This window comes from Falco rusticolus, chromosome 10, assembly GCF_015220075.1.
Source record: "Falco rusticolus isolate bFalRus1 chromosome 10, bFalRus1.pri, whole genome shotgun sequence".
NCBI lineage: Eukaryota > Metazoa > Chordata > Aves > Falconiformes > Falconidae > Falco > Falco rusticolus.
The window spans coordinates 20416222-20441307 of record NC_051196.1 but is presented as its reverse complement, the minus strand read 5'-3'; the positions used below and the strand labels follow the sequence as shown (position 1 = coordinate 20441307).

The 25086-nt window shown below is 61.5% G+C and overlaps 3 protein-coding genes across 5 annotated transcripts in view; 2 read left to right on the top strand and 1 right to left on the bottom strand.

Moving 5' to 3' along the window:
- The window catches only part of B4GALNT4 (beta-1,4-N-acetyl-galactosaminyltransferase 4), a 33258-nt gene extending 28213 nt beyond the window's left edge, over positions 1 to 5045 (top strand). The window contains exons 16-21 of one of the 2 annotated variants that reach the window (XR_005106558.1): positions 74 to 227; positions 593 to 665; positions 760 to 913; positions 1291 to 1417; positions 1628 to 1862; positions 2770 to 5045. Coding sequence is in view for 1 of the 2 variants with exons in the window: in XM_037402959.1 (XP_037258856.1) it covers positions 74 to 227; positions 593 to 665; positions 760 to 913; positions 1291 to 1417; positions 1628 to 1742 (623 nt within the window). In the remaining variant the exon portion in view is untranslated. Of the gene's footprint in view, positions 1 to 73; positions 228 to 592; positions 666 to 759; positions 914 to 1290; positions 1418 to 1627; positions 2583 to 2769 lie in introns of those variants that run through there. The other variant, XM_037402959.1, reaches the window with a different exon arrangement.
- Positions 5046 to 5141: 96 nt separating this feature from the next.
- PKP3 (plakophilin 3) lies at positions 5142 to 16236 on the top strand. The gene is made up of 13 exons (XM_037402962.1): positions 5142 to 8247; positions 9283 to 9359; positions 9564 to 10291; positions 10705 to 10828; positions 10984 to 11188; positions 11414 to 11588; positions 11842 to 11959; positions 12254 to 12421; positions 12755 to 12940; positions 13207 to 13360; positions 13807 to 13999; positions 14449 to 14536; positions 14933 to 16236. The coding sequence occupies exons 1-13, from the start codon at positions 7761 to 7763 to the stop codon at positions 14966 to 14968; spliced, it is 2739 nt and encodes a 912-aa protein (XP_037258859.1). The 5' UTR covers positions 5142 to 7760; the 3' UTR covers positions 14969 to 16236.
- A 191-nt stretch (positions 16237 to 16427) lies between these two features.
- On the bottom strand, positions 16428 to 21881 carry SIGIRR (single Ig and TIR domain containing). Of its 2 annotated transcripts, none has more exons than XM_037403205.1 (10): positions 21767 to 21881; positions 19633 to 19765; positions 19147 to 19333; positions 18927 to 19057; positions 18577 to 18717; positions 18307 to 18450; positions 18127 to 18229; positions 17898 to 18048; positions 17174 to 17354; positions 16428 to 17031 (listed from the first exon to the last, which is right to left on the bottom strand). In XM_037403205.1, the coding sequence occupies exons 2-10, from the start codon at positions 19637 to 19639 to the stop codon at positions 16829 to 16831; spliced, it is 1248 nt and encodes a 415-aa protein (XP_037259102.1). In that variant the 5' UTR covers positions 19640 to 19765; positions 21767 to 21881; the 3' UTR covers positions 16428 to 16828. The 2 variants fall into 2 exon arrangements, with proteins under 2 accessions (XP_037259102.1, XP_037259103.1); XM_037403206.1 differs by having other exon boundaries at positions 17180 to 17354.
- Positions 21882 to 25086: the final 3205 nt, after the last annotated feature.

The window sequence follows — 25086 nt, the reverse complement described above, 5'->3', positions numbered from 1 at the left end:
TTTGGTTGGGGAAGGGGGTGCTCCTGGGAGCGCCATGGAGAGCCTGAGGGACGTTTGTGGCTGTGTCTGGCAGTGAAGAACCAAGCCCGCTGGGTCCAGCAGTTCATCTCGGACATGGCTCACCTGTACGGGGCTACGAAGGACGCCAACTTCAATGTCATCCTGGTGGACTTTGACAGCGACGACATGGACGTTGAGAAGGCCCTGCGGGATGCCCAGCTGCCCCGGTAAGCCCCCTGCCATGAGCTCTGGGTCCCATCCTGCTCCCCGTGGGGTCTGCAGGGCTCCTTGTGGTGGGACAGACCATCCTGGCAGTGCTCCCACAACCTGCTGCTCCTTCCCCAGCCCACCATGGGTCTTGGCTTCACTGCCCCTTGCTGCCTCCTCCTTTTTTGGGGTTTAAACTTGTTTTCCATGTGGAGGAGTCAGGGATGCAAATACCACCTCTGCCTCCATGGGGGGACCCTTGGCATGAGTTGTAGGCACCTGACCCCCTTCCTGAGGTGGTCTCCTCTCCTACCTCGTGGTCCTTGTCCCCATCTTGGCTGTGTCCCGTTTGGTCACCAGCACTAACTGCCCTGTCCTCTCTCAGCTACCAGTACCTGCGGCGCACGGGGAACTTCGAGCGCTCGGCCGGGCTGCAGGCTGGTGTGGACACGGTCGAGGTGAGCCAGGGGAGAGAAACCAGCTCCTGCCTTGGCTTCTCTCCCGGAGCTGTTTTGCCCTGATCCTCTCGCTTGTGTCTGCCCTCTCCCATAGGATGGGCACAGCATCGTGTTCCTCTGCGACCTGCACATCCATTTCCCCCCCAATATCCTGGACAGCATCCGGAAGCACTGCGTGGAGGGGAAGCTGGCCTATGCGCCCATCGTCATGAGGCTGAGCTGTGGCAGCTCCCCGCGGGAGCCCAACGGTGAGCGGGGTCCCCTCTGCCGTGATGCTTTTCCAGCTGGAAAATGTCCCCTGCCTGCCTAAGGAGAGCCACGGCGCCGGGTTTGGGTTGCAGCCTGGCTTGCATGTGCAGGGAGCATGGGTTTGTTTTGCTTTGGCAAGATGGGATTCAAGCCCAAGGGTGCTTGAGGCGCACTGGGTGCGATGCCCCCCGAAACTGGGCTGTCCCCTGGTGCCACCCCCATGGGAGGTGGCAGTGATGGGGACGGAGCTGTGGTGGGAAGAGGGCTTGGGACGGGCGTTCCTGTGGCTCCCAGGTAGTGAGGAGAGCACAGAGGTGATGGCCTGGGGATTTGGGTGTCCCCCACACCCCTCGCCTCATTGCTCTCCCCCCTCCAGGCTACTGGGAGGTGAATGGCTTTGGCCTCTTTGGCATCTACAAGTCGGACTTTGACCGCGTGGGAGGGATGAACACAGAGGAGTTCAGAGACCGCTGGGGCGGGGAGGACTGGGAGCTCCTGGACAGGTGAGGCTGGGGGTCCTGGCAGCCCCCTGACCCCCTCAAGGCAGGGCTGGCCATGTGGATTTGGGCACATCCCCTGGGAAACCCACTGTCCCCTCCATCGAGCTGGCTAAAGGCTGGGGTGACATGGTGGCGAAGGGGCAAAGCCCTCCTTGAAGGGGGGCCGTGTCCGTCCCCTCCCTCCCCTGAGGCTGCCCCCCTGTCCGGCTGCAGGGTCCTTCAGAGCGGGCTGGAGGTGGAGCGCTTGCGTCTCAGGAACTTTTACCATTACTACCACTCCAAGCGTGGCATGTGGAACGCCCGCAGCAAGAAGCCACCCAAGGACTAGTGCCCCGAGCCTGGCCTGAAGCCACTGACCCCCCTGTGCCCGCCGGAGGCAGACCACCGCCAGCGCCCGGTTGTCCCCGACCTCTGCCAACACACTTTGATGCTGGCACGGAGGGCACCCGTAAACAAACCGTGGATATTTTGGGGAGGGGGGGGAGCGGGGAGGGTGAAAGTGGGTGGTGATTTTTTTCTTAAGGGTCTAATTTCTTAGTCAGAAATGAATTTATTAACTCATTAGTGCCGGGACAATATGGGGATCCTGCTGTCAGGAGGGGTAAAGCCTCTGGGCTGATCCCCGGAGCTGGTGGGTCCCTGGGGGCCGTGCCAGGCTTGGTGATGCCGAGGCAGAAAAGTGGTACCCAAGCTCACAGCTGGCACTCACCCTGCAGCCCCCTTGCTGGGTTGCCTCCCCCCAAAAATGCCCAGCACTTTGTCCCTGTGTCAGGCTGGAGAGCTGAGCTTTTTTTGGGGGGTACTGGTACCCAGAGAAGTGCATGAGGGGTACGAGCCTGCTGGGGCTGCCCAAACCCTCCTGCTCCTCCCTGGGACCTGTGGAGCCTCCGTGGAGGGGAAGACGGGTACAGACACGCCGCTGTGGCTGTACGGGGAGGGGGGCAGAGCCCCTTGGCATGATGGGCTGGCATTGCCTGTGCCCAGGGGGGCTGCGCTGGGATGGGAAAAGAGCAGAGCCCAAAGCAGGTACGGGAGCACGGGGAGAGCAAATGATGTTTCCAAGCTAATTTCTGTGAAATTATGAGGTAGGAAGCTGTTTTCAGGAAGTTTTGTCTGTTTTGGGTTTTTTTTTTATTCTGAAAAAATAAAATCAATGTCTTGGCTGGGATTTCCTTCCCCTCCATGACACTCATGTCTTGGCAGGGATGCAGCCCCCAGCTCGGCGCAGGGCATGAGAAGCCACACTAGCCTCTGTCCCTTGCCCCTCCAAGCCCCCTCGCAGTGGTGGGTGGCTGTGCAGGCTGGGAGGACACTTTTGCCTGCTCGAAATCACCACTGTCGTTTGTAACACCCAGGAGGGCTCAGGAAGCCCCGACCTGCACTCGCCTGGCCCTGCACTCGCAGGGAGCTCGCTGGTGGAAGTGAGCCTGGCTGGCACTGGGAGGAAAGGTCAGAAACTCCCAGGAAGAGCTCCCATTGGGACCGAGCAGGAGGAGGAGGATGGTATGGAGTAAGGATCCACTCTCTTTGGTAGGAGCGGGCAGCAGTGGCATCGCAAGGGGTTCCTTTGCTGTTCGGTGCAGTGAGGAGGAGGAGGAGGCAGCAGCCGTGTTTTGGTGTCTGGACGCATGCCCGGGCTTGCAGGGAGGTTGCTGAGCCTCTGCCCCACACCTGGGCTCCACCCGGGCAGCTGCTTGCACCCCACACACTGCACGGGGGGCTCACCCCAGTGCCCCCGGGGCTGGAGAGCTGCGGGGAGAGCCACAAGCTGCTCCGCATGCCCTTGCACGCTTGTTCACAGGACGTCCATGCCTGCCCGTGCTCGAGCTCTTCGCTCGCCTTTTCCTCTTGCACATGGACATGCCCAGCTGCACGCAGCGCCTCGTGGGCTCCAGCAAACCCGCTTTGCCTCAGGCCTGGCTGCCACGAGCTCCTTCTGCTCCTCACCTGGGTCACTCTGTCCTGGCAAATCCCTGGGCTGCAACCACCACATCCTTGCTGCCCTCCACCGTGAGCTTTCAACAACTGTGAGCACCTCTGGGAGAGCTGAAATAGCCCCGGAGTTTCCCCCCTAAGTGTTTTATTCCCCACCCGCATCCTCCGGGCTCTGTCTGAGCATCCGTTGAGTTTTGAGGTGGGGATGGAGGTGGTGGGCTCAGCAACCTCCTTGCCATCAGAGAACAGCCACAGTCCGGGACTCCGGGGGGCTTTTCCAGTACTTCTGGCCCCAAGATTTGTCGGGAGGGGACAGCCTCGGAAGGCAGCAGGTTTTTCTCTCCATGCCAGCACTCACAGGCTCCTCTCCTTGCCCTGCTGCCTGCTTTTTCCAGCACTTTGGAAGTGCTTTGTTGTGGGCAAGGGCTCTGCCCGCTGCGCTGGGACTTGGCCCGTGGGCTGAGAAGTGCCGGGCAGGGCGGGTGGCCCTGCGGTCCCCTGGGGCCAGCAGCGGGATCCCAAAAGCCGCTTTTCCTTAGGCACAACTTTTCCAGCAGCTTCCCAGCCAGGAGAGCTCACAAAGCCACCGGCATCGGGGCAGGCACCAGGTTCAGCCAAATCTAGAGCTGCTGCTGCTGCTGGAAGGGACTGGTGCCACCAGCGCCATCCCCACTGGGGACACTGGTCCAGCCCTGCTGGGGATGATTTAGAGCCAGCTGATGGTATCTGCTTGGGGTAGGGCCAGCAGCAAAACACCAGAGGGTTTTCTTGCTCTGGCAATGGCTGAGCTGTGGTAACGGGGACCAAAAGGAACCTCTCCCTAGCCAGGCGTTGGAGCCCTAAGTGACAGCAGGGTGCAGGCAGGTACCCACTTTTAGAGGAGCAGCCCCAGGGCTGGTGCAAGGTGCTGGCCTGGCAGCTTGCCCTGGCCCCAGGGGATGCTGCAAAGGTGTTGGGGCTTGTTCGGGGCAGCGGAGGCAGACACTAGCCCAGTGCCGCCTCGCTACAGGGCTGCCCTGGCCATGGGGCTGAGCGAGGGGTCAGTGGAGGGCAAGGGGGAGCCTTCCCAACACCTCCAGTCTGAGAACGGGCCAAACGTGACAGCAGTGGCTGGGTGGAGGGTCCTGGGCAGCCTCCTGCCCTATACTGGGCTTTGCCCTGGGGGTCACCTATCAGCAGCCCCCAGCAAGTGCTGGGTGCGGCATGGAGCCTGGGTTCCAATGCTGGTAGAAGCGATGGCCCCCAAACTGGTTTGGCCCGTTTCAAACGCTCCCTCTCAGCTTATCTGGCTTCAAAGGGCTCCTGCTCCATCCCACGCACACAAACACGCTCCCTGTGAACCCCCAGGGGAGCCCCCTCTATCCCAAAAACTGTGCCCCCCTGCCAGCTCTGCCTCCCCTCCACCTTCTTTTGGCAGCCACAAACCCCTCCATGTTGCACCCATGGGTGTCCCGTGCTGGGGGGATTCAAGGGGATGCAGTGGAAAGGACATGCTGGACCATGGCTGCAGTGGTAGGGACCAACAGTGACTTTTTGGAGCATCATGAAGGTGCCCAAGACATGGCTCCGCTGCCCAGGATGGAGCAGTTGGGACCCCTGGACCCCTCACCAGCATCTCAGCTGTACTGAGGCTTTTTGTGGAGCTGCCAGAAGCCCCAAAAGCACAAACTTGGCTGCAAGGCGAGCGGGTTTTGAGCGCACATGCAAAACAACGGCAAAGAGACTGGTTGGGTAAGCTCCCGGGGCGGGCCCCGCCACGGCCCCACGCCTGCTGCACTGGCCCCGCCACAGACAGCATCGCCCACCCTGTGCCGGGGCGCCCGGCACCCGTGCGGCACCCGGGGGTGCACCTGCCTGCCTGGGAGGATGCTGCAGGGCAATGGCCCGCCGGGGCCACCCAACAAGGTATGTGCCGGCCGGTCCCCCACCCATCAGCGTGGCTGTCCCCAGTGTGGGTCCCCTTGGAAAGCTGGTGGTGCCCACCCAGTCGCCAGTCCCCACACAGCGGGTGGAACGGGGCAGCACGGATGCTGGGTCTGTCAGCTGCCTGCTCCTGGCCAGCTTTGGCCAAGAGGCATTTTTGGGTTTGCCTCTCCTCGTGCCTCAGTTTCCCCAGCGTGGCTCTTGGCACGTGTGCGCTGTGGCCAGGCTGCGTGGTGCTGTGTTGGCCACTCCCTGCTCCAAGTGCCGATGGCATCGACAGCCACCGGCTTCCCTGGGGACCCAGATTTGGGGACAGGCACCCAGTAGTGCTCAGGGGGTGGGAGAGGATACTGCGTGCCTGGGAGCTAGGGTCTCCCTGGGAATGTGGCTCTGTCACCCCGCGGAGGGAGGGATATGGGTGCCTCCAGGCTGGGAGGTCAGTGACCACTTTAGGGACTCCCAGACCGAGTATATTTAACCTGTGTCACCCTGACCATGGCTGGATCCCGTCAGGAACCCCTCAGTTTTGCTCCAGATGTGGAAAGGTGTGTGCCAATTTGCTGCTTTTTTAGCATCCCAGCGCATCCCTGCTCCCACCCAGTGCTTTCCCCTATTAACGAGCCATTTTACGAGGGGATCGCCAGTGGTTTCGGCTTCAAACCTGCACAACCCCCCTCAAGACCCCCCCAGTTTCCATCTTTAAGCTGCAGGGCAGCATCATAGCAGGGGGACAGGGGCTCGGAAGGGAGGCAGAGCCTGGGGGAAAGCGGCTGCCAGCAGGCTCGGGGCCGGCTCCCGGGGCTGGAGGGGCTCTCGGGGCTCCCGGGGCCATCCCCAAGCCCCTCTGTGCCTGGCACGGGGACGGCGGGCAAGCACCGGCTTGCACAGGGAGCGAACCGCCCTCCCCGCCTGCTGCCGGGGGGAACCCGTGATTCATCCAGGCTCGGAGGGGTGGGAGCGCCCCGCTGAGCTCTGCCAAACTCGGTGCACCCGCCGACGCTCCCTGTGTGGGTGGTGCTGAGGTGGGAGAAGAGGGGGGTCCATTGGGGTTATGCCTGGGTGTTGTACCCCCACAGGGTCAGGTGTGACCCATAAGCAATGTGTGGGCTCCCACTAAACCCGTGAAATCCCTTAGACTCCCCACCCCGAGTTGGGGAGGTGGGTCCTATCCCCCCCCGCATCAGTCCCCAGGTACGATGCGATGGTGGCACCGGAGTTTGCAGCCCACTGGGGTTTGGGGAGGCCATCGAAGTAGGGACCGTCACCCCAAAACACTTGCCTGCAGCTCTTGCCACTCCGCCCCGGCATCAGCCGCTGCTCCTGCTGACGGCGGCACATTCCTTGGGGACAGCCGCCCTTTTCACCCTCCTAATGAAGCACAAAAGTCGTCCCAGCTTGTCATAGCTGGGTGTTGTAAGCCCTGGGCCGGCGAAGCCTGTGATGCTTCCGCCAGGCTGGTTCGGAGCGGTGACGCCAAGCGCTGAGCCATGGCTTGCTGCGGAACCGCGGCTGCGTTGCCATGCTCGCCTTCAAATGGCCAAAGCCAGCACCAGCCGCGGCCGACGCACTGTGCCAGAGCCACCGGGCAAATGCCCTGTGGCCAGGAGCCGGGGCAGGGCCCCATGCCCGGCGTGGCTGAGAACGGGCACAACTCTGCGCAGGAGTGGGCAGCGCAGCGAGCGGGGGTGCAGGGACAGCGGCCTGAAGCCGCACTGTAGCCATCACAGGAGCCGTTCCCTGCGCTCAGGGTGGGGGGACGCAGTGTCCCCCACCCTGGCTGTGCCGGGGCCAGCCGGGGTGGCTCAGCGGGTGGGGTGAGCCTAATTAGTACCTGTGCGATGCAGTGGCTGAGTCACCCCGCGTTCATCACTGCCGGGCCTGCCGGCGCTGAGCCACCCCCCCCCCTTTTTTTTTTTTTTTTTATTATTGTTGTTTTTTACTTCCCCGGCTGATTTGAAAAGCAAAGCAGGGAGGGCCGGCCAGTAATTACTGCCAATTAGCCCCCGCTCTGGCCCTTTGGCAGGCTGGCCCCCTCCCTGTGCCGGAGGGCTTTGCTGGCCATGGTGGTGGGCAGCCTGGGGGGCTGCCTGGGGGTCCATGGTTCTCCTCAGAGGTGGCTGAGGGGATCTGGGGCTCTCTAGGGACACTGCCTGGGGCTTGCTGGTGGGGCCACGTGTGGGTTCGGGGCTGGCTGAGGAGCTCGCCTGGGGGTCTCCAGGGAGGCCATGTGGGGGTCTGGGGCTCTCCTGGGAGGTTGCCTGGCAGTCTTGGGCTCCTTGGAGGGACAGGGTGGGAGTCTGGGGCTCACTGGCAGGGTGATGTGGGTCTCTGGGGGTCAGTGGGGAGTCCATGTGGGGGTCTGGGGCTTGCTAGAGGGACAACATGGGGGTCTGGGGCCCACCGCCGGGGCCATGGGGGGTGCTCCTGGGCTTTCCAGATTAGTCACGGGTAAGTATGGGGCTCACTGGTGGGGCTGGCCTGGGTGTCCATGGGGGAGGCTGCCCGTGGTGGGGATCTGCCGGGGGGCCACAAGTATGACCACCCAGACCCCCCCGGGGCATCCCCCTCCCTCGCGCCCTCGTCCCCACGAGGTCGCCCCTTGGGTGCCTCCACCCGGGGGCCCGGTGTGCCCCCTCCTTCCCGCCGAGGCGTGGCGGGGCGGGCCGGGCGCCTCCCTACGGCTCGAGGAAGCCGCCGCCGCTCACCTGCGCAGGGCGGCCTCGCTCGCCTTGGCCTCCGCGCCGCCGCCATGCAGGAGACTAACACCTTCCTGCTGTCCGCCCTGCAGCCCGAGGCCGGCGTCTGCTCGCTGGCCTTGCCCTCGGACCGGCAGCTGGACAGCAGGAGCCGGGAGGCTGCCGAGGCCCAGCGCCTGCGCAGCGCCCGCGTCCAGGAGCAGGTCCGCATCCGCATGATGCTGAGGGGGCAAGCGGCCTCCCGCCCTGACGCCCCTGACCACGGCGATGGCACCAGAGGTGAGAGAACCCCAGAGCCCCCCCTACCCCACGCCCCGGGCACACGTGGTGGGACGGGCTGTGGGAACTCCTCGGCTGGCACCGGGCTTGGGCTCGTGCTCTGGGTTGGGGCTGGGGGAGGTTGCCCCCCATCCTGTCTGAGCCCCCCCACCCGGTGCTGGGGATGGCAGCGGCACGGCCCCGGCGTGGGCTTACCTCACCCCACTCAGGGCTCGTGCCTCAGTTTCCCCACCTGCCTCCTGGGGGGTGGGGTGGGGTGTCACACTGGGGGGGGTCACACAGCTCGCTTTGAGCTGGGTAAAGGGGGGTTTTATCGCCCCGGCAGATCCCTCCGTGTCCCCCCAGTCCTGGAGCAGTGCCGCTGGCTGGGCTCCAAGCTCCTCCATTTAATGTCTGCGCTCACAGCCTCCGCCCTGCTGCTTCGCCCAGCACTGGCACCGGGCGTCACCGAGCCCCCCCGATCCAAAGTGCTGGGGGACCTCAGCAGTGGGGAGAGACCCCACACGTACACCTTGGCACCCCAAGGGCTGGCCTGAGCACGGGTGTGACTCATGCTCCTGTCACTGCCGGGGCTGGCGGCGTCCTGCCCGTCCCTGCCGGCAGTCCCAGGGCGGTGGCAAGGCGGGAGGGTGGTGTGTGGTGCAGCGGGGTGGCCAGGTCCCCACCGGGCTCCCGTCCCCAGGCTGGCAGAGCTGGGGCTGGCTTGGAGGGAGCTGCCTATCCGGCTACGGCACAGGGGACCGGGCTGAGCCGCCACGTCCCTGCCAAGGTGGCAATTACTCCCCTCGCCATCGGGGCACGATGAAAGGCAGGGAGGCCACCGCTCAGCACTGTCACCGCCTCCTGCTCCCCGTTGCCAGCAGGCAGGTGAAGGCAGTGTCCTCCCACACCCTCGTCCCCCTTGGTACTGCTGGCACTGCCATGGTTCCTGAAGCAGGTCCCCCCGAGATGAAGTAGGTGGAATTTTTGGTCCCCAAGACCCCCTCTTTGGCATCCTCCATGCTTGTGTTAATACCTCCATTCCCCATTCTGCAGGCGGTCAGTACAGCTCTACCTTGCGCTCCTCCTTCAGCTCCCGCTCCCAGACCAATGGCTTGGACCCCAAAGCCTCGGTATGTACCGGGGGGGTTGCTTGTCCCCCACTGTGTGCCAGTGCCCATCATTGTGGCAGCTGGGGAAGCTGGCAGAGACTTAACACTGGCTGTAGCTTTGGTTGTGTCACAGGAGACTCTTGGCTCCATCCTTTTCTCTCCCCATGGCAGGGATGGAGGGACAGGCTTGCGGGCACCCCCTAACCCCACACTTTCCCCCCACAGCTGTATCAGCCGCTGGCCAAGAAGGATTTTGGCACGCTGAAGGGCAGTGGCTGGTCCTCGCGCTCGGCAGTGGACCTCACCCCACACAAGCGAATGGCGACCATCAGCAATGGGGGCCTGGTGAAGGGTCGGGGCTATAGCACCAGCTACGCTATGTCGCAGACCACCAACACCTCGCCACGGCCCAACTCTTTCCATGAGCGCAGCTACCGGCCCCGGCAGAACTTCGACACCCTCTCGCTGCACTCCCTGCGGCTGGCTGACGCGCCGCTCCAGCCCACTGCCATTGCAGATGACCGTTATAGCGTCATCTCAGAGCAGCTGGACCCTGTGGGTCACCGTTCCCTCTACAAAAGCCAAGGCAATGGTGGCTTCACCCGCTCCTACACCTTTGAGAGGCAGATGAGTGCCGGCTCTGCCACCAAGGCCACCCCCGACTGGCTGGACGGCAGTGAGGTGACCCAGAGCCGCACCATCCGGGCGCCTGCCATGCGCACGCTCCAGCGCTTCCAGAGCAACAACCGGTCACGGCTGAGCACCGGCTCCTTCGGCAGCGTCCAGGCAGCCTCGCAGGCAGGCATCGGGAGCTCCTACATGGGGATGGTGGAGCACAGCTCCCGCGCTCCCTCTGTGCGCAGCCTGGCTGAGTCAAGCCACCACCTCCAGGACCAGCGCACCATGGAGATGTACAATGGGCACAGCACGCTGCTCAGCCACCAGTCAGGGGGGTGAGTGCCAGTAGGGCTGGTCCAGCACCGCCTTGTCCCCACCTTAGTTACTTGGCTGGCTGAGGGCAAAACTCTCCATCTTTTGCCTGGCATTACCTTGCTGCAAGGCATGCAGGAGGAGGGGTGAGATGATGGCCGCAACTTGGCCCCGTAGTGATGGACCACAGCATGGGTTGACCTTCAAGTGTGTCCTGCATGTGGCCTTAGCTCCTCTTATGGACACGTCCTGAGGCACAAAGGGTAGGAAGATGCTTGTTTAGCTGAGTCTGGAGTCCCGTGCTCCAAAAGTGTGGTGGGGAAGGAGATGGGCTGACAGGTCTCTTCCAAGATGTGAGCTGTGGTGGGGTGCAGATGTGGGGGACCCTGGTGGAATGCTCTCCTTGGGCTCTTCCTCACCTGCTCATGGCTTCCAGGTTTGATGACATCGACCTGCCCTCCGCAGTGAAATACCTGATAGCCAGCGACCCCAACCTGCAGGTCCTGGGCGCTGCCTACCTCCAGCACAAATGCTACAGCGACGGCAATGCCAAGAAGCAGGTGAGCACCTGAGCCAAAGGAGGAGGGTCTGTCCCCAGCCTCTCTGCCATAGCGGGGCACGCCAAGGAGGGTGGAGGAGATGGAGGGAGCCTCAGCCCCGAGCTGAATGGGAGAGCGGCTGGGTGCCTCAGTGCCGCTGGGCTCTCCCCTTCCAGGCCCGCAGCCTCCAGGCCATGCCCAAGCTGGTGAAGCTGTTCAACAGCCCCAACCAGGAGGTGCAGCGCCATGCCACGGGCGCCATGCGCAACCTCATCTATGACAACACCGAGAACAAGCTGGCGCTGGTGGAGGAGAATGGCATCTACGAGCTCATGCGGACGCTGCGGGAACCCGATGACGAGCTCCGCAAGAACGTCACAGGTTGGGGATGATGGCAGAGGTGGGCAGGGGTTCTCCTCCCCTGGGGGTGGCACATGGTACCCCCACTCCATAAGTAAAGCTGGGATGACACTTCATGGTCTCATGGCTGTCCCACAGCTGCTCCTGGCTGCAGGTGGTCAGCTTGAGCCCCCTGGGGAGGTGAGCCAGGGTGGATGTGCCCTCTAGCCATGCCTGGGACTGAGGATCCCCATCTACCCCATGCAGGGATCCTGTGGAATCTCTCCTCCAGTGATAACCTGAAGGATCGTCTGGCCCGGGACACTCTGGAGCAGCTCACAGACCTGGTGCTGGTCCCTCTGTCTGGGCTGGGGGGCTCAGGTGTCATCCAGCAGAACCCCTCGGAGGCGGAGATCTTCTACAACTCCACGGGCTTCCTCAGGTACCTTTTGTGGGCTGGATGGTTTTGGGTGAAGGAAGAGACACCATCTGTGCCGTATACATAGGGAGCAAGGTCTCTGGGGCTCATTTCTGGGGTTCCTGTCCCTCGCAGCACTTGTGCATCAAAGGCGAAGCCTGGCCAGACCCATGGGAGAGGTATCAGCCACCCTCCCTGCGGTGGTGCCCAGCGGTGGGAGGGGGGTGGCCATGGGGAAACCCCTTCTCACTGTGACAGCCCCGCGTTCCCCATGCAGGAATCTCAGCTCTGCCAGCCAGCAGACTCGGCAGAAGATGCGTGAGTGCCACGGGCTGGTGGACTCCATGATCCACTATGTGAACAGCTCCCTGGAAGTGGGCAAGTCAGAGGACAAGGTGAGCCCTGGGAGCTGGGTGCTGGGTGCGGATGCCCTCAGATGAGGTGCTGCTCCTTCCCTCCTGGCAGCTGCCTGACCATCATGGTGCAAAGACGCGTCTTGATGTGATGGGGGGAAAACCAGCCCAGCTCCATCTGGGCTTACTGGGCACAGCGGGGCATCGCTGGTGTCATTGGGGTGACTGGCCACAGAGCCCTGTGGGATTGCACCCCAGGGAACGTGCCAGCTGGAGGTGCCCTGGCAGGCGACAGGAGGACTGACACCATTGTGTCCTATCATCTCCCCCTCATAGAGCGTGGAGAATGCTGTCTGCGTCCTGCGCAACCTCTCCTACCGCCTGTACGACGAAATGCCCCCATCCTCCCTCCAGCGTCTGGAAGGTCACAGGAGGAACAACAGCAGCATGGTGACAGGGGAGCTGGTGGGCTGCTTCAGCCCGCAGAGCAAGAAAGCACGAGAGGTCAGCAGCTGGGAAGTGGTGGGCACAGTGACAGCCATGTCACCTGGGGCGGGGTTGGCACTGGGAAGCAGCTGGCAGTGGAGATGACGCTGGGGTGGAGGTGGACGCTAGCCTTGGCTGATGGGTGGGACACGCAGGTGATCTCATTGAAGGGTGAATCAGGTCTGTGGTGTGATTCAGGGTGCCGAACCCCCATTTTGCCACACCACGAAGCATGATGTATCTGGGGTGACCCGCCAGCTCAGGCACACGAGGAAAAGGGGACACCAGCAGTGAGGGATGCTGCAGAGGGGACATCGCCTGAGTCTAACAGTGACACTCCCATCCCCACAGCACTACCTGAATGCAGACATTGTCACCTTCACGGAGGTCTCCAAGGACCCCAAGGGCATGGAGTGGCTCTGGAACCCCCAGATCGTGGGCATCTACAACCGGCTGCTGCAGCGCTGTGAGCTCAACAAGCACACAACGGAGGCGGCCTCGGGTGCCCTGCAGAACATCACTGCCGGGGACCGCAGGGTGAGGTCAGGGGAGGGGAACGTCCCCTGTGGCTTGCCCCATCTTGTCTGGTTGTCCCCACCACCTGGCCAGTCCCAGCCATGCTCGGGGAGGGGACACGCCTTCCTGTGGGTTGGTACCAGCCTTTCCTGGGTGGGAGACACGGCCATCATGCTACTCACTACCTGGGCATGGGTGACCCTGACCTGGCCCTGCTGGGCAGGAGGAGGAGGAGGCAGCCGGTGTATCCCCGGTGGGAGTCTCCAAGCGGGTGTTTATCTTGGCAGTGGGCGGGTGTGCTGAGCCGGCTGGCCCTGGAGCAGGAGCGCATCCTGAACCCCGTGCTGGACCGCGTTCGCACCGCGGACCACCACCAGCTGCGCTCCCTGACAGGACTCATCCGCAACCTGTCCCGCCATGCCCGCAACAAGGACGAGATGTGTGAGTGTTAGGGGAGGGCTGGGCAGGGCCGGCGCTGTGGGGAGGAGCCCAGCAGATGCCCCTCCATCCTTTTCCTCCTTGGTCTGGCCTCCAGTGGCCTCCTGTCAAGTCTCAGCAGCTTCCTGCCTGCTGCATCCCTGCTCACAGCTGAGCGTGCGGTGGCTGGTCCATTCCCAGTGACCAAACACCCTTCCCTCCATGTTGTGCTCTGCCTCTGACCCCACCATCTCGCCTGGCTTTGTTGTCACCTCCAACTCCTCTCTCAGGTGCCAAGGAGTCTCAGCAGAGACTCCAGAGAGCAAAGGGCTTGAAGTGCTGTCCCACAGGTCCTTGGCTGGACCCTCTGTCCCCTCCTTGCCCCTGGGAGGCTGCAAGGTTCATCCCCAGGCTGCTGCGTGTCTCCTGGGTCAGGCCACCAGCCCTGACGCAGTACCTTTGCCCACCAGCAACCAAGGTGGTCAGCCACTTGATTGAGAAGCTGCCAGGGAGTGTTGGAGACAAGGCACCACCTGCGGATGTCATCGTGAACATCATTGCGGTCCTCAACAACCTGGTGGTGGAGAGCCCCATGGCTGCCCGCGACATTGTCTACTTTGATGGCCTCAGGAAGCTCTTCTACATCAAAAAGAGAAGAGACAGGTGGGAGCTCCCTGTCTGCTCTGCTGTTCCAGCTCAGCCCTGGGGTCCATTCCTGCTCTTCCCTTCCTCCCCTGGTCCATTGAGGTGGAAGAGGGTCCCACACAGTCTCCCTTCCCAAGGTTTTGTGTTGCAAGTCCCCAGACCAGCTCAGAGTGGCCTCATGTCTACCTTCCAGCCCTTTGGCACCTTCTCAGGACACTCCCAGGACATGGAGCTGCCCAGACCTGCAGCCACCTTCTTCCCCTCTGGGTGCTTCTTACCTCTCCTGCCAGAAGTGCTTGCCACCCTGCCCACTGTGGTGGGCTCCAGCCTTTAGTTTCCTGCCTCTTCTCACCGGTGCTAAGTCCTCAGCTCCTCTGGGCTCTTCTGGGGTGGTATTCTTGGGCTGGTGGACACCACCCCTGTGTCCAGTGGTACCCAAAGCTCATTGCACCCTGTCTCTGTCCCAGCTCGGACAACGAGAAATCTTCTAGAGCAGCAGCCAGCCTCCTGGGCAACATGTGGCAATATACCAAGCTCCACCGGGACTTCAAGATGGTATGTACCACCCTCTGGTGCCTCCTCCAGCTGGTGGGATGCTGGGATGGATCTCAAGGGTGGATCCCAAGGGAGTCAAGGCCAGGGGCTTCACCCCGGAAAGCCATACCACCCCAGTGCTTCCAGGCATACGATGGGCCCCAGCTCCACATCTCCCCACCTTGAAAGAATGGGGATGTCCCCAGAGCATTATCCCTGTGATGGCACCTGCACCAGTGGGGTGGGGACAGCCATGTACCCAGCGTGGGGACAGCATGGCCCTGTCTGTGCTACAGCAGGGCAGGTTTGTATTCATGTTCCCACCGCCCAGTGAGGTGTGGGCAGGGGTGTCCTTGGGCGGGAAGGGTGATGGTGCTGGCATCCGCCCTGTGTGACGGGTGGCCTGTCTCCTTGCAGAAGGGGTACCGGAAGGAGGACTTCCTCGGCCTGTGAGGACAAACCCCGGGAGCTGGATGCCCGGCCCTGACTCTCCCCGCCGGGATGCTCCTCGCTCGGACCCCCGCTCCATAGCGTAGTCCCTGTCGCATCCCTCATGCCTCCCCCCTCTGCTGGGTCCCCCTTCCCCAAGCTGGGGGGCGCTTGTCCTCCCTCCTGCTGCAGCCTGAAACCCAGCCACTGCTTTTGGTTCTGCTGCGGGGCCCCACTGGGACCCTCGTTAGTAGGGGAATGCCCCACGGCACCCAAGGGTCCTCCATCCCTGGGGACCCTTCCCGCTCCCAGGGAGCCAGCTGCAAAGCTCAGCTTGTCTTGTGGCTTGGCAGGGGGGTAGGAGCTGCGGGGCTTGGGGGAGTCTCCTGCAAAGCAATTCTGGGGGGAGCTTCTGGGGGCAGCCGGCCCCAGCTCCCCAAATTGCGGCACACGAGGGTCTGGGAGGGTGCTGGTGCCGCCACGCTGCAGTGGGGTGTGCATGGGTTGCACACGCTCTGGCCTGGCTGGGTGGGGACGGGGCTTCGCGTAGCTCGGGGGGGTTATGGGAGGTCTGAGGTGGCCTCCCAGATTTTTATGGGGTGGCACCATGCCTGTAAGGAGCTGGGAAGCAGCATCGGCAATGCGATGCTGAGTCCCCCCTTTGCCAGGGACGAGGGTCTGGCCTTTGGTTGCCGGTGCCCTTGCTGCGAGAAGCCAGGGGATCTCTGAGCCACGCTGTCCCCATCCATCCACCTTGTGGGGACTGTTCCTGTGCAGACAGAGCCACCGCTGCTGCTCCTTGCCGCTGCTCTGCTCAGGGCTGGGCCTGGCCGGTGCTGCATAAGCAGGATTTGGGCAGGGCCAGTCGGCTTGTGTTTGCCGGGCGGCGTCTCCCCGCGGGGTGGGGAGATGCCCTCGGTGCCCGGCGCGGCTGGTGCAGGTGGGGCAGCGGGTCCAAAGCTCTCCCTGCCAAGGTGGCGGCTAGGCCGGGACACGCGGGTGGGCTGTGGGGTGGCTTCGGTCTGCCAGCAGGTTTGGGGTAAGTGGGGAGACCCTGCGCTTGGGGGAGCATTGCGCGCCCCATTTGGGAAACGAGGTAGAGTAGGTACAGGGGTGGGAGGGCGAGGGAGACCGGGCAGTGCTGCCGGGAGGGGCCACATCCAGGGCTGGTGTGGTGACCCTGCACCCAGCGCGGTTCAGGCTGGGGTGTCACGGTGCATCTGTCTGCCCAGCTATCCGTGTACAAACTCCTCGAGCCCTGTGTACCCCTGAAATAAAGGCCTTGAACGATGCCTGCTTGCCCCTGTGCTTGGCCGGCACGTGGGAGGCGAGGAGAGCAGAGAACTCTGCGGGATGCTCCCATGGTGCCACCCTGCTCGCTGCATCTGGGTGTTGCTTGAGTCAGTGTGGTGGGGATGGGATGTATCACAGGGACGGGACGCAGTACAGTGTCATGGGGAGAGACCTGCCAGTGGCACTCGCGTTCCTGCAGGTGGGCGAGACCCACTTGGTACAGCAGCATTTTATTGCCATGGGGGGTTCTGTAGGAGAGAGGGTGCCGCATCCGCTCTGTCAGGCATTTCCCAGCCACTGGGGATGGGACATGTTGCTTCTTGGAGAGCGTCACCCATCCCAATGCTTGTCCGTCATGCAGGAAAAATGTCCCCAGGGAGGCAGTGGGGGCCAGGCACTAGCGGCAAGGCTGTCCCCTGGTGATGGTTTTCCACCATGGAGCATGCTGCCAGAAGGAGCCGGCTCCTGTTTTTCCCACCAAGACCTTGGCTTTGGTCTCATCATAAAGCCCGGGCTCCTCCAGCCACGATCTGGGTCCATGCAGCCCCGTGGGGAAAGGAGGTTGCCTTCTTTGCTGGCCTGTGGCCCTGCTCAGATGTCATCCTCTGTCACCAAGCAGTAGAAGTCTGTGCGGGCACTGTAGTTGCGCGATCCCAGGTCTGAGATGTCGAGCTCAGGTCTCTGGCCATCCCTCAGCTGTGGGTCCTCCATCATGCCGGCAGCCGAAGCCATGCGAGCGCTGGGGCCGCCAATGCGGGGAGGTGGGGGGCTTCTGAAAATGCTCCCTCGGAGGCCTGCAAGGAGCAGGAGATGGGTTTTAGGCAGTGGGGAAGGGGCTAAACCCAGCCCGTCTGTCATGGGAGGGTGAAGCAAAGCCCAAAGGTGACCTTCAGTGCACATCTGTCCCCCCCAGGAGCAGAAGCAGGGGACAAGGACCTGTACCGAGGTCTCCATCTGGGTGGAGGTCTCCACCACTGTCCAGGTAGCTGCTGTGCAGGATCAGCATGGGGTCCTTGTCCTCCTGCAGCTGGGTCTGCGGGTCCCCCATGGTCCCCTGGAAAGACACTTTGCGGGGCAGGGCCAGGCACAGCTCCTTCCAGAAGTCTGAAGATGGGGTCTGCACGGGCAGAGGAGATGAGCCATGTCAGGATCACCACGAAGCCAAGCCCAGTCCCGCACAGGGCTGTGGAAGGCTTTGTGGTGCTCAGCTCACTCTTCCCAGTGCTGGGAGCTCAGCCAAGGTGAGGGCTGTGCTCCTGGCATGGCAGCGTGCCCGCGCAACAGTGGAGAAACCGGCCCGACCTGCTGAAATGCTCCGAAGGGCTCCAGCTCCCAGCCTGGCCCTGAAATGGCCGGAGCAGCCACAGGCCAAAGCTTCGCTCTGAGAGCTGAGGCTTCACGCTGGCGCCTGGGCTGGGGGAAACCCTGGAGTAGCACAGGGCTCCTGATCACGCAAGTCTGGGGAGCGAGCGCCCAGATCTAGGGCTGATCTGGTTGGGTTTTTTTAATTGCCTCTAAAAGACAAGTGCCCCAACCTGCTTTTTAGGAGCACTGAAGCATGGGGAGCAGCCCCAGAGCATCGTGGGCAGGCTGACACAAAATGGGGCACTGGGGATGGAAACAGGGGTGCCAGCAGAACAGAGTCCTGCTCGGCTCTCACCATGGAGCCAGCTCGCCACACCAGCAGGGTCACAGCACTCCGGTGCTGCTTCAGCACATTGATGGCAGGGTGGGTGATCTCCCTGTACTGGCTCTCGAAGATGATGAAGATGGGTTTCTTCGAAAGCTCCAGCAGCCTCCAAAGCCCTTCCCTGTGAGACAGGTGTGTGGCAGGAGGGCGGAGGACCCACCAGCTCCTCTCCCTGGGAGCAGGCAGGAGCTGCTCCTACCTGAAGCTGCTGTTGCACCATTCTTGCTCCAGGTATGCGATGGAGAGGACCACGATGAGACGCCGGCACCGGCTCACATTCATAATCAAGTCAGCTGATGGCTCTGCAGGCAAAGGGATTTCAAGCCCCCAGGCACTGGTATCGCCCCTCTGCCCAACCCAGCGCAGGTCTGGTGCCTACCAGAGTTAGGCAGGATGGTTTGCTCATCCAGGAAGAGCTTGTAGCCATAGCGGTTCTCCAGCTGTGGCTTCACAATGAAGTGGACAAACTTTCGGTCATCTGGGGTGGTGGCATGGGAGATGTAGGCATCGTACAGCTTCCCATCTGGAGAGAGCCATGCGGAAAGGGGGGTGTAACACTGGGGAGGGCTCTGCGTGTGGGCAAGCCCCTGGCCCATGGAGGCTTTTCCCAAGGAGGGCGCCGCCTCTGTGCCCTTCCCTGGCAGCTCACCGTTGATCTCCAGCTCGCCGTAGCGGTTCCGGTACCAGAGGAGCATACTCAGGCGGCATCGGACGTAGAGCCCAGCCAGAAGCACCAGGAGCACCAGGACAAGGATAGCTGCCAGCACCGCGGGCACATGCCCTGCCACCTCTGCAAGGACAGGGAAAGGCACAGTGAGTGTGGCTGGTGGCCCATGTTTCCTGGGTTTGGTGTAGGTTTGCACCCCGATGCACTGCCCTGGGAGAGGCAGCAATGCCCCTAGCACCCGCCTTGATGATCCCCATGGGGCCACCGTTTCTGCCCTAGGCAATTGGGCCCTCCTTGAAGGTGCCCCCTCTCTGTCCCCAGCATGTCCCTACCCACTCGCTGCAGGGTGAAGGTGGCTGTGGCATTGCTGATCCAACAGGCAAACACCCCGAAGTCATCATTGTGTGTGAGGTTCAGCTGCAGGATGCTGGTGAGGAGCCGCTCTGAGGCATTTTGAGTAAACCTGGGGGGGAGATGGAGCCTCTGTGGGCTGGGCTGTGTAGTAACCCATCCCGACAGACAGACAGACATACCCCAGGACGGGGTCCTTACCAGGCAGTGTCCTGGCTGCTCTCACTGCCCAGCTGCTGCCCATCTTTGGTCCAGGCAGGGACGGGCTCACAGTGCTCGGTGGCTGCCCAGCGCACGGTGCAGTTCAGCGTTATCCGGCTCCCCAGCGCCAGCTCCAGTGTCTCATTGGCGGCTGGGATGAGGATTTCAGGAGGCACGCTGCAAAGGTCTGGGAACACAGTGGGAAAGGGGTTTGGGTGGGAAAGGTGATCCAGCTCCCAGCTGGGCAGGCAACTGTCGTAGCCATCCCAGCTTCCCCAGAAAAACAAGCTCTGCCGCGGGGGTCTGGCAGCGAGTGGTGCTCGTGGCTGTTTTGCAACAGGCTGAGCTGGTTTTTGGGGCTGGGACAGACCCTCACCCACCCTACAAGGCAAAGGCAGAGCAGCAAGCAGCACCCTCTGCCACGCTTGCTAGTAAGGGGTTCTTCTCAGCTGAAAACGGGTGAAAGTTTTGGTATTTGCAGCCTACCTGCCATGGTGTGCTCAGGCAATGTGTGGGGCAGCTGCCGGCATCACCAGCAGGCCACCTTCGGCAGGAGGGACCCCTCAGGCTCTTCCGGGGGGGCAAAGTCCACCTGCCACCGCCACAGGACAGGCTGAGCCTGGAACAGATCAGAAATGGCTTCATAAGTGCTGGCTGCTCCAGGCTGGTGCAGAGTGCCCTGGCAATCCCCATCAGTCCCCACAGCGACTTGGGTTGCGGAACGGTGGGTGCTGCTCTGGCATAAAGCCAAAGCCGTGTCCTGGTCATGGGTTGGTGGCTACCATGTCACCTGCACTCTCTGTGCAGCGCAGACTCGCAGCCTGGCTTTCTTGACCGTGAATTTATGAGCAGGAAGTGATTAATAACCAACTGAGGGCTGCAGGATGTTAAAAACATGGCTTTGGCTCAAACCGGAGGCCAGCGAGGGGAAATGAGCCGTGGTCATAGCTCAGTCATGGGGTGTGCAATACCTCCCCATGCACCCATGGTGAGCTGCACCACGGCTGCTTATGAGAGGCTCAGTGGGGCCCCCTTCATGCTACCAACACCCCATCTTGGCTATAGTGCTGCTTCCAGCCTGACACGCCCATTGAAATTGCTAATTAAACAGCAGGGTGGTTTATTTATAGAAATATGGGTTTCCTGTCTTGTGAGCTCTTGTAGCGTGAGATAAACCAAGTGGGTGCAGTGCTCCCCTCGGGTTAGGAGGCTCGGTGTGTTGCTACCCTGAGGCCATGCCTCAGGAGAGGCATAGCTGCACGACGACGTGCCGCACGTGTGGGGAGTGTGAGGAGGGTGCACAGGGACAGGGGGGACACGAGCCCCCAGCTGGCATTGTGCAATCGGCAGCAGTGCCGCTGCAATAGCCCTGTGGGAAGAGGGGTCCCAGGGAGGACACCCCCACGCCCTGCCGATAAATTGCAGCAGTGCAAAGGGGCACTGGGAGCAAATGGTGAAGCAGAGCCTGGTGGTGGGGTTGGACTCCTCCATCCCCAAACACCTGCAGAGCCCCTGGTGTGCATGACGTGTCTGCTGGGGTTGATGTGGGAATAACAAAGATGTCACATTACCAGTGTTCTTGCAAGGCAGCACGATTGTAAACACATCAGGCATAACTGCTGGGGCCGGGAAGGATAAAAATCTCTCTTGGCTGCTTCTCTGCCTCAGAGCTTCATTGCTGTTGGTTGCAAACTGGTTTTGGGTAACAGCAAGGCTGCTGAGGCTGGGGTCATCCCTGGAGAAACCCTCTCCCTCTGCTGCTGGTGTGAAACAGGAAGGGGGGTTCTGCAGCATGGCTCTGCAGTGAACAGGGAGGGAGGCACGTTGCTTCCCTTTGGCACAGCAGCCCTGGTGCCAGGCGTGGCATGAAACTGTGGGTCAAGGTACACAAGGGACGCTTACAACGTGTTCAGCTTGAGCAGCTGGAAAGCAATTTACACCTAAAGTATTAACTGGGTTTTTCCATGGCCACGAATGGAAGAACAAGGGATGGAGATGAGCCAGCCCACCCAGTTTTTGCTTGGGGAAGGGGATGAGAGGATGCTACACCAGGGTGGGATGCTCTGGCTCTGCTTGATCCTGCCTGGATGGGTCACTTGTAAACTGTTTCACTCTGATGGCTGGAAATAGGGAAGCAGACTGCAGACTGGCCAGCGACCTCAGGGAGGCCCCACATGCCTCCCTGGCCCCATGGAGAGGCGCAGCCACTTTGCTGTGGGGAATGAAGTGGTGATGGATGCTCAAAGGGTAGCCAGGCGTCAGGGCTGCTGTCCGGGAGGGAGGGAGGGAGGGAGGAGCACAGGTTAACGGGCAGCAGCACGCTCCCATTTCCTACATCCTGGGGTTGGGGACACCCCGGTTTTGTAGTGCTCCAAGTGTGGCAGAGGACCGTACAGATGCCGTGCAGTAGTAGGCGATGGTCGCACTGCAGCATCCCCCGGCGCACGGCCACAGGGAAAACAAGGCAGGCAGGGAGGCACAGCAGCAGGGCTGTGTGTGCCCAGGGAGCAAGCAGGGCTGGAGGAGAGCAGCAGGGCTTGTGCGGAGAGCGTGAAACCCTGCTGACCCCAGCCGAGATGGCATCAACGCGGAAAGGGAAGCGGAGGGGAACTGCATTTACCTTTGGAACTTCGCCTGGTGCCCCAGCGCAGGCTTCCTGCCAGTTGCCTCCCTTGTGCGCCGCTCAAGCTGACTGGACCTGCTGGAGTGGTGCTTGGTTTTACTCTTTTTTTTTTTTTTTTTTTTTTAATAATTTATTTACTTTCCTCCCTCCCTGTTCAGCCCCTGCCTTGCGCCAGGCTCTCCTGCTGCCCCAATCGCTGGGCGCCAGGCCTGCAGGAGGGGTTGGTTGTCCCTCCCTCCCACTGCTCCACCTCCATCTCCACCTGAACCTGTTTGGGGTAAAAAAATAAATAACTCTGACTGTAGGAGAGGGGGGGGTGGGGGTGGAAAGAGAAAGAAAAAAGGAGGAGGAAGGCAACCCACCCAGCCAGCTGGCCCAGCAGCCCTGATGAGCCAGATGCATGCAGGTTGCACAAGGCTGCTAGGGCCAAGGAGGAATCCCCCCCGGCTCTCCACGGCTGGAAAAGCCCACGGAGGTGTCAGGGCAAGATGAAACCCGCAGCCAGCACCATCCACCACCGGTAATACCAGCTCCCCAGACCACGGCAGCAGCCGGGGGCTTGCACTGGAGCACGCCAAGGGGGGCTGGAGGTCTCTGCTCAGTGCAGTGCTGTGGGGAGATCCCAGGGCTAAGCCTGCGTTTTGGGGCCACAGTTTGCTGAGCGCTGGCAAACTTGATACTCTCAAGTTTTGTTACTGTGAGTTACTGATGGAGGGAGGTGAGGGGAGGCTGGGCAGGCTGGGGCTGGAGGCATTGTGAGGTCTCCCATCCGTGTCCTTTGAATTCATGATTTGAAAAGCCTCTTTGCAAGTTGAAACCAGTACCGTGGGGTGGCTCCTCTGGCTGGTGCTGGCCATGGGGAGCTGGCCCCAGCTGTGGCCGCTTGCAAGCAGCAGGTGATTGTTTGTGGTAATTACCGAGGAGGCAATTAGAGCCTTAGCACAGCCCTGGCACAGGCTGCACTCGTAGCGGTGGCACTGCCTGGCGCTGCCACGAGCCTCAGCTGCTGTAAGGGAAACACCAACCTGACAGTGAAAACACTGGTCAGCATGCACTTTGGGGCCGAAAAGGTAAGAAAAGAGGCTATTTTCCTCCTGTAGGGCCTTGGCTTGAGCAGGATTAGGGGCCTGGGGATGGCGCTGGAGTCCTGGCAGCTTTCCTGCCGCTGAGGATGGGGTGGGTGAGCAGCTGGCTGGGAAAGGCTCAGTCAGCTTTGCCCAATCTCCATCTTGGTGAAAAAAAAAAAAAATGGTTCGAACCTCTTCTTTGCAAACAAAGAGTAAAAACCCTCCGGAGGAGCGTTCAGCAAGGTGCGGGGCCTAGCAGTATGCTGCTGGGATTGGGCAAGACAGTGGCCCAGGCGCCCCACCCTGACCGAGCAGCCTTCCCGCTCCTCCTCGCTGCCCTGCCCGGCGTGTTTGCGCTTCTAACCATTCCCTTATTTCTAATTTTTTGTTTTTAGCAACTCCCGGTGCGGAGCCAGGGCCTGGGCCGCCGTGGTCCCTTGGGCTGTTGCCACGGCGACAGGCGGACGCGGCGGCCCGCGCGGTGCATGCCGGGGTTGCCGTCCCGCCGCTCCCAGCGTGCCCCGCGCGGCGCGAAGATGGCGGCGCCCCCGCGGGGAGCCGCCTCCTCTTCGCTGGGGCGGGGCCGGGCCGGGCCGGGGCTCTGCCGCCGGCTGCCTCGCCTCACCGCCCCACCGGGCAGCTGCCCGGCATCGCCCCGGGCGTGAAACGGGGGCGGCGGCGGGAGGGAACAGCTCCCACGCTGGGCGGGCGCTGGCCGGGCGCGCGGGGCTGTGTCTCTGGGTGCGCTGTCCATACGTATTTTTTTATATATATACATACATATTTGCACAGATACACGGGTCGAAGGTCACAGGTGGGTCTGTGGGCCTGTGCCACCTGGAGAAATGCCACCGACTCCAGATCCTTATTACCAAAATATTAGTGCTGTTGACCTGTTGCAGCAGGGAAAAAAGGTGTAGAGGGTGGGATAGCGGGAGCTCCGTTCTTGGGCTGTGTGCTGGGAATGTCCCTTGGCCCTCCAGCCAGGTGGCTGTGTGGGTGTGCAGGGCAGCAGCTATTTAAGCAGCTCTTTTAGGGAGGGCTGCTCTGTTGTCCGCAGTACCACGGTCATGTTTGTGGCATGGGCTGTGAAAGCTGGCGTAAACTAATTGGCTTTGTGGGATGAAACGACCATAAGAAACAAGCCCAGGTCCTGCGGATGGCAAGAGTGAGAGGAGGTTTGGTAGCAAATTGGTAAGACCTTTCTTGTCCGTCAGAGTTACTTTTTTGGGTAGATATGTTGAAAACAAGGAGTGGAGGTAGTTTTGGTCGCAGAGAGTGACCATGGTTGAGAGCATGCTTGTTTCAGTTCCCTGCAAGATCACTAATGGCTTTCCAAGCTCTTGGGAGTGAAGTTTTGAGGCTGTTAACTCTGGTGCCTTTCTCTGCAGTACTAGCTCAGGTATGTCACCTCCAGGAGTAACCAGCTGTCTGCAGCTGGCCCCAGCCATGGGGCACAGCCCATGTGGACCCACCACCTCCTGGGAGCACCAGGTGTGGGACCCTCAGGGGACTCTGACACAGTTAGGGGTTCAGCAGCAGAAGAGCTGCCTGCCCTGTGCTTTGACAGAGCTGTGTCCTGCCAGGCAGGCAGTGGCTGGGGTCTGTACATGTGGGGAAGGAGATGGCTCTCTTCCAGCTCTGCATCTGAATCCCCTGTCCAAACCTTGAGCTGAGGCTGTCGCCTTCAGACCCTGTGCCATGCTGGAGCTTGTGATGCCGTCCTGCCTGCTGCCGTACCCCAGCCCAAGTGAGCATGCCCTGCCGAGGCACGGATGGCTCCATGTGAACTAGCAGGTGAATGAAAATTACTGTGTAGTGTGAGCTTGCTAATAGCCAATTCTTGATGCATTTAACAGCTTGAAGCTAATTACATTTAAGCTACTTGGAGCTGCCAGGCAACTCTGTTCCAAGGCCATCAATACAATATGAAATCAGGGTTTACTTTCAAGTCCCAGAAACAAGAATATTGCTACAGGATGAGGTGCCACCTAGTAACAGACCTTTTAGTCATAATCACTGCTGCTCTACAAGGAGGCACAGCAGGTGCTGGCTTTTTGCTCTTAAATTGGACTGGAGAACACTCCAGGTGTGTGGCTGCTCTGACCCAGCAAGTGAGCCGAAAGAAATGTGGCTTCGCACGACATGTGCAGCGCTGACAGCACTTGTTACAGTGAGAACTGGTTTAATTACAGGAAGAAGCATCACTGCGCAGGCTTTTGTATGGTGGTATGGCTCTAGCCACAGCAG

Excerpts from the sequence above, each read along its gene's own strand:
- PKP3 (XM_037402962.1), top strand. The coding sequence starts at position 7,761 with ATGGGGGAGGCTGCCCGTGGTGGGGATCTGCCGGGGGGCCACAAGTAT. Across the intron at positions 12,941-13,206 it reads TCACTGCCGGGGACCGCAGG|TGGGCGGGTGTGCTGAGCCG; the intron begins GTGAGGTCAGGG and ends TTATCTTGGCAG. Across the intron at positions 13,361-13,806 it reads CCGCAACAAGGACGAGATGT|CAACCAAGGTGGTCAGCCAC; the intron begins GTGAGTGTTAGG and ends TTTGCCCACCAG.
- SIGIRR (XM_037403205.1), bottom strand. Across the intron at positions 18,230-18,306 it reads AACCATCCTGCCTAACTCTG|AGCCATCAGCTGACTTGATT; the intron begins GTAGGCACCAGA and ends CTTTGCCTGCAG. Across the intron at positions 17,355-17,897 it reads TGTGGCGAGCTGGCTCCATG|ACCCCATCTTCAGACTTCTG; the intron begins GTGAGAGCCGAG and ends CTGCCCGTGCAG.